This window comes from Salvelinus namaycush, chromosome 17 (assembly GCF_016432855.1).
Source record: "Salvelinus namaycush isolate Seneca chromosome 17, SaNama_1.0, whole genome shotgun sequence".
In the NCBI taxonomy this organism is placed as follows: Eukaryota; Metazoa; Chordata; class Actinopteri; order Salmoniformes; family Salmonidae; genus Salvelinus; species Salvelinus namaycush.
This window is the reverse complement of record NC_052323.1, coordinates 36,403,599-36,411,035: the sequence shown is the minus strand read 5'-3', so window position 1 is coordinate 36,411,035 and position 7,437 is coordinate 36,403,599. Positions and strand designations below refer to the sequence as shown.

At 44.7% G+C, this 7,437-nt stretch overlaps 1 protein-coding gene across 1 annotated transcript in view; it reads right to left on the bottom strand.

The window, feature by feature from the left end:
* LOC120062203 (PDZ and LIM domain protein 7-like) overlaps positions 1-2,813 on the bottom strand; it is a 74,513-nt gene extending 71,700 nt beyond the window's left edge. The window contains exons 1-2 of the mRNA XM_039012004.1: positions 2,752-2,813; positions 1,330-1,357 (exon numbers count right to left, since the gene is read on the bottom strand). Coding sequence (XP_038867932.1) covers positions 1,330-1,357; positions 2,752-2,813 — 90 coding nt within the window. The remainder of the gene's footprint in view (positions 1-1,329; positions 1,358-2,751) is intronic.
* Positions 2,814-7,437: the final 4,624 nt, after the last annotated feature.

Sequence of the window (7,437 nt, the reverse complement as noted above, 5' to 3'; positions counted from 1 at the left end):
CCTAGTGGAGACCAGACAGGACTGTTTCTTTACTGCCTAGTGGAGACGAGACAGGACTGTTTATTTACTGCCTAGTGGAGACCAGACAGGACTGTTTCTTTACTGCCTAGTGGAGACCAGACAGGACTGTTTATTTACTGCCTAGTGGAGACCAGACAGGACTGTTTCTTTACTGCCTAGTGGAGACCAGATAGGACTGTTTCTTTAATGCCTAGTGGAGACCAGACAGGACTGTTTCTTTACTGCCTAGTGGAGACCAGACAGGACTGTTTCTTTACTGCCTAGTGGAGATCAGACAGGACTGTTTCTTTACTGCCTAGTGGAGACCAGACAGGACTGTTTCTTTAATGCCTAGTGGAGACAGGGATCTGTCTCCAGACAACACAGACATTAAATGAAATGAAACCCTTTTCCATGTGTAGCTTACTACTTTTGACGCGAGCTCTGATAGAGTAGTGCACTATACAGGGAATAGGGTGGTGTTTGGAATGCAGAGCCCTGATAGAGTAGTGAACTACACAGGGAATAGGGTGGTGTTTGGAATGCAGAGCCCTGATAGAGTAGTGCACTATACAGGGAGGTGTTTGGGATGCAGATCTCTGATAGAGTAGTGCACTATACAGGGAAGTGTTTGGGATGCAGAGCCCTGATAGAGTAGTGCACTACACAGGGAATAGGGAGGTGTTTGGAATGCAGAGCCCTGATAGAGTAGTGCACTACACAGGGAGGTGTTTGGGATGCAGAGCCCTGATAGAGTAGTGCACTACACAGGGAATAGGGAGGTGTTTGGAATGCAGAGCCCTGATAGAGTAGTGCACTACACAGGGAATAGGGAGGTGTTTGGAATGCAGAGCCCTGATAGAGTAGTGCACTACACAGGGAGGTGTTTGGGATGCAGAGCCCTGATAGAGTAGTGCACTACACAGGGAATAGGGAGGTGTTTGGAATGCAGAGCCCTGATAGAGTAGTGCACTACACAGGGAATAGGGTGGTGTTTGGAATGCAGAGCCCTGATAGAGTAGTGCACTACACAGGGAATAGGGAGGTGTTTGGAATGCAGAGCTCTGATAGAGTAGTGCACTACACAGGGAATAGGGTGGTGTTTGGAGTGCAGAGCCCTGATAGAGTAGTGCACTACACAGGGAGGTGTTTGGGATGCAGAGCCCTGATAGAGTAGTGCACTACACAGGGAATAGGGTGGTGTTTGGGATGCAGAGCCCTGATAGAGTAGTGCACTACACAGGGAATAGGGTGGTGTTTGGGATGCAGAGCCCTGATAGAGTAGTGCACTACACAGGGAATAGGGAATGCAGATCCAGACACTCTTACCTTCTGATCGCCAGCCGCATGGAAAGCTCTGAAAGAAAAGTTTGGAAAACAGTGTTAGAAAATAAAGTTAGAATGTCACAGTAGTAGATCCTATAAAACCTTCATTTATACTGAACAAAACACTATAAAACACAACATTTAAAGTGTTTCACGAGCTGAAATAAAATAACACAGAAATGTTCCATACGCACAAAAAAAACGTATTTCTTTCAAATTTTGTGCAAATGTTCAAATGTTTTACCATCCCTGTTACTGAGCATTTCTCCTTGGTCAATATAATCCATCCACCTGACAGGTGTGGCATATCAAGAAGCTGATTAAACAGCATGATCATTACGCAGGTGCACCTTGTGCTGGGGACAAGAAAAGGCCACTCTAAAATGTGCAGTTTTGTCAGACAGGTGGACAGCCAGTATGAGGGTTAGCGCTCAGGCTAGAATGAAAGGCGGCCGGTGCGTGGGAGAGAAAATATGTAGAGTTCCAAAACTACATACTCAAAACCCATGAAGAAGAATTACTCAAGGAGGCAGAGATGCAAAAATAATGCTAATTTAATCCATGTTCAAAAGAAAAACAACAAGTGAAAGTTGAGCTAATAAAAAATAAAAATTAAAAACAGCAATACGTTTCAGCCTTCTGCCTTCATCAGTGCAAATAAATTAAGAAGACAGGTAATTAAAACACCCGCTGTGTGCAACAGGTACAAGCAGATAGAGACTGACCTTGTATGTTTCTTGTAGTGTTGTCTACAGGCACCCCCCTCGCTCTCTGACCTTTTAAATCCACTCGACTACTTCATGTCTGTCGCTACGTAGCCCAGACTGTTGTGAATTGTCCATTGTTTAATACTCTCTTCTATAATATTCAGTCAATCTCGATTGAGTGCCTGTAGACAACACTACAAAAAAAATAAGGTCAGTCTCTCATGGACTATCTGCCTGCACCTGTTAAACACAGCAGGTGTTACGTGTCTTCTTAAATGTGTTTGTACTGATGAAGGCCATAAGCGCTGTTTAACACCTTGCACTTTTTGTATTATTTCGAGCACGGATTAAATTATATTATTTTTGCATCTCGGGCCTCCCGTCGTTCTTCCTCTTCATGGTTTTGAGTGCTTGTCCTTTTTGAACACAATGCCACAGATGTCTCAAGTTGAGGGAGCGTGCAATTGGGCATTCTGACTGCAGGAATGTCCACCAGAGATGTTGCTAGATAATTGAATGTTTATTTCTCTACCATAAGCCACCTCCATCATTTTAGAGAATTTGACAGTACATCCAACCGGCCTCATAACAGCAGACCACGTGTAACCACGCCAGCCCAGGACCTCCACATCCTGCTTCTTCACCTGCGGGATCTGAGACGAGCCACCCGGACAGCTGATGAAACAGTGGGTTTTGCACAATCAAAGAATTTCTGTACAAACTGTCAGAACCCGTATCCGGGAAGCTCGTCTGCAGGCCCGTCCTCCTCACCAGGGTCATGACCTGACTCATAACAGACTTCAGTGGCCAAATGCTCACCTTCGATGGCCACTGGCACGCTAGAGAAATGTGCTCTTCACAAAAGAATCCCGGTTTCAACTGTACCGGGCAGATGGCAGACGTGTGGGCGAGTGGTTTGCAGTTTGCCCCATGGTGGGGTTATGGTATGGGGCAGCAGGCATAAGCTACGGACAACGAACACAATTGCATTTTATCGATGGCAATTTGAATGCAGAGAGATACCGTGACGAGATCCACTCAGAAAGTTTAAATGATTGATGGAGGTCCTCTATGTAGTTGAGATGTGATTTATTTTATTAATTATGTTTATTCTTGTTATTGTTTTGTTGCTGAACTATATATATTTTTATACATGTGTATGTTTTATTATTCTGTTGAAGTCCATATAGAAGTTAGGGAACAGTTGTGGAATAGAAGAAACATCGACTTCATGGATTAATATAGTTTAAATCTGCAGGAATTTCTATGTACAGTATACAGCAGCCAGTCAGCGTGTGGTGTATAGTTTGTTTATATTATAACATGGTTAGTTTTGAAGAAGTCGCTTGATGCAGAGTAAATGTTATCATATACGCTTAGTTACCATAATCAAATCCGGATTTCCGATGTCTTAAAATACACTGAACTAAATCCATCACAAACAAATTCATATTTTGTCACGATTCAAATTTTAAATATGCACTAATCCAAAATATCAAAAAGGTTAGAATTACACCTGGTCTCCTAAATATTATAAGGTGAACCAACAGTATGACTTCCTAACACTGTACCTCATTATTACTTCCTAACACAGAGGCCCTATGTACCTCATTATGACTTCCCAACACTGAGGCCCTATGTACCTCATTATGACTTCCCAACACTGAGGCCCTATGTACCTCATTATTACTTCCCAACACTGAGGCCCTATGTACCTCATTATGACTTCCCAACACTGGGGCCCTATGTACCTCATTATGACTTCCCAACACTGAGGCCCTATGTACCTCATTATTACTCCCCAACACTGAGGCCCTATGTACCTCATTATGACTTCCCAACACTGAGGCCCTATGTACCTCATTATTACTCCCCAACACTGAGGCCCTATGTACCTCATTATGACTTCCCAACACTGAGGCCCTATGTACCTCATTATGACTTCCCAACACTGAGGCCCTATGTACCTCATTATGACTTCCCAACACTGAGGCCCTATGTACCTCATTATGACTTCCTAACACTGAGGCCCTATGTACCTCATTATTACTCCCCAACACTGAGGCCCTATGTACCTCATTATGACTTCCCAACACTGAGGCCCTATGTACCTCATTATGACTTCCCAACACTGAGGCCCTATGTACCTCATTATGACTTCCCAACACTGAGGCCCTATGTACCTCATTATGACTTCCCAACACTGAGGCCCTATGTACCTCATTATGACTTCCCAACACTGAGGCCCTATGTACCTCATTATTACTTCCCAACACTGAGGCCCTATGTACCTCATTATGACTTCCCAACACTGAGGCCCTATGTACCTCATTATGACTTCCTAGGCTTTATAAATGGGAGTGACCACCCATACCAGAAACAGGCATCCCCGTCATTCTAACCCTCCCTTTGACACCCCTGTCCTCTGTCCTCTAACATTACTGTCTTCTGCTAGTCTGGTCACGGATCTGTCTGTGCTGTCCTGTTAAGTCCCCATGGTCAGGAGTTGGCATGACAACACAAACCGATCTGGGATCAGTCTAGTCCTCTGTCACTATCCCAGTTAAATATTCCACTGGCTGATGTAGGGTTAAGCCTAGATGAACCTAAATCGTCCCAAATGACACCCTATATAGTGCACTACGACGCAATCTCAATTGCACTCCCCCCGAGATGGGAGGAATACCTACAGCACAATGGGAAAGTATTCAGACCCCTTGACTTTTTCCACATTGTGTTATGTTACAGTCTTATTCTAAAATGTATTAAATAAACATCCTCAATCTACACACAATACCCCATAATGACAATGCGAAAACAGGTTTTTATAAATGTTTGCAAATGTATTACAAATATAAAACAGAAATACCTTATTTACATAAGTATTCAGACCCTTTGCTATGAGACTTGAAATTGAGCTCAGATGCATCCTGTTTCCATTGATCATCCTTGAGATGTTTCTACAACTTGATTGAATTCCGCATGTGGTAAATTCAATTGATTGAACGTGATTTGGAAAGGCACACACCTGTCTATGTAAGGTTCCACAGCAACAACCAAGCCATGAGGTCGAAGGAATTGTCCGTAGAGCACCGAGACAGGATTGTGTCGAGGCACAGATCTGGCGAAGGGTACCAAATAATTTCTGCAGCATTGAAGGTCCCCAAGAACACAGTGGCCTCCATCATTCTTAAATGGAAGAAGTTTGGAACCACCAAGACTCTTCCTAGAGCTGGCCGCCCAGCCCAACTGAGCAATTGGGGAAGAAGGGCCTTGGTCAGGGAGGTGACTAAGAACCCGAAGGTCACTGACAGAGCTCCAGAGTTCTTCTGTTAAGATGGGAGAACCTTCCAGAAGGACAACCATCTCTGCAGCACTCCACCATCAGGCCTTTATGGTAGAGTGGCCAGACGGAAGCCACTCCTCAGTAAAAAGGCACATGAAAGCCCGCTTGGAGTTTGCCAAAAGGCACTTAAAGGACTCTGAGACCATGAGAAACAAGATTCTCTGGTCTGATGAAACCAAGAATAAACTCTTTGGCCTGAATGCCAAGCGCCACGTCTGGAGGAAACCTGGCAACATCCCTACGGTGAAGCATGGTGGTGGCAGCATCATGCTGTGGGAATGTTTTTCAGCGGCAGGGACTGGGAGACGAGTCAGAATTGAGGAAAAGTTGAACGAAGCAAAGTACAGAGAGATCCTTGATGAAAACCTGCTCCAGAGTGGTCAGGACTTCAGACTGGTGCGAAGGTTCACCAGGACAACGACTCTAAGCACACAGCCAAGACAACACAGGAGTGGCTTTGGGACAAGTCTCTGAATCTCCTTGAATGGCCCAGCCAGAGCCCAGACTTGAACCCGATCGAACATCTCTGGAGAGACCTGAAAATAACTGTGCAGCAACGCTCCCCATCCAACCTGACAGAGCTTGAGTGGATCTGCAAAAAATAAATGGGAGAAACTCCCCAAATACAGGTGTGCCGAGCTTGAAACGTCATACCCAAGAAGTCTTGAGGCTGTAATCGCTGCCAAAGGTGCTTCAACAAAGTACTGAGTAAAGGGTCTGAATACTTATTTAAATGTGATATCAGTTTTTCTAAAAAAAAAAAAAATTGCATTGTCATTATGGGGTATTGTGTGTAGATTGATGAGGGGAAAAAACAATTTAATCAATTTTAGAATAAGGCTGTAACGTAACAAAATGTTGAAAAAGTCAAGGGGTCTGAATACTTTCCCGAATGCACTGTATGTGAGAATGCTGTTCATTGACTACAGCTCAGCGTTCAACACCATAGTTTAGTGATGAGCTTGGAGGGCACTAAGGACCCTGGGATTAATCACCTCCCTCGGGAACTGGATCCTGGACTTCCTGACGAGCCGATTCCCACTGGGGAGGGAAAGCAACAATCACATCCGCCATATTGACCTTCAACACGGGGGCCTCTCAGGGGTGTGTGCTTAGTCCCTTCCTGTACTCCCAGTTCACCCACAACTGTGTGGCTACGTAAGACTCCAACACCGTCATCAAGCTTGCTGACGGCAGGCCTGATCACCCGCGACGGTGAGACAGCCTAAATTCAATAACGTCAATTTCCTCATGCAGGTTCCTGTGTCATCTTTGCACTAGATATGATCATTTATTTGATCTCATATTTAAAGTCATAAGGCTCTATATCAGGCGGTGTGAAAGAAAAGCCCGGAAAAATAGTTAAAGATTCCAGCCACCCAAGCCATACTGTTCTCTCGGCTTCCCGCACGGCAAACTGCGCCGGAGCAACAAGTCTGACACCAACAGGCTCCAGAACAGCTTCTATCCCCAAACTACAAGACTGCTAAATAGTTAATAAAATAGCTACACAGACTATCTGCATGGACCCTTCTGTTTTAACATGAAAACTTGAAATGTTGGACCGGGGGGCGCTCCCTCTCCCTCCATAATACTTCCTTCCCGTGATCCTACACACACACACACACTCAGGCCTGGCGGCATACTGATAGGAAACCAATCCATTCTACACACACACACTCAGGCCTGGGAGGCATACTGATAGGAAACCAATCCATTCTGCGTCCAACAAGTCTGTATCAGATAGGAAACGGGGGGGAGAAGAGAGACAGCGGTAGAGAATGGTAGAGGCTGATACGAGTATGTCAGAGCTCTAGGAAACAAGATGTCAAGTGTAGTGGGATCTGAGACGAGCCACCCGGACAGCTGATGAAACAGTGGGAACACTCAGAGATGAATACTAAAAGTACGTCAACGACACGAAGGTCGTCAAGATAATGTCTTAAAGTGACTGGCCGTACTAGCGTACTACATACTTAAACTGCATTTACTCATCGTTCTATTCTATTTTCCGCATACCGTTTAGTAAAAAAGAACGCTGTAGTGGCTCCTGATTGG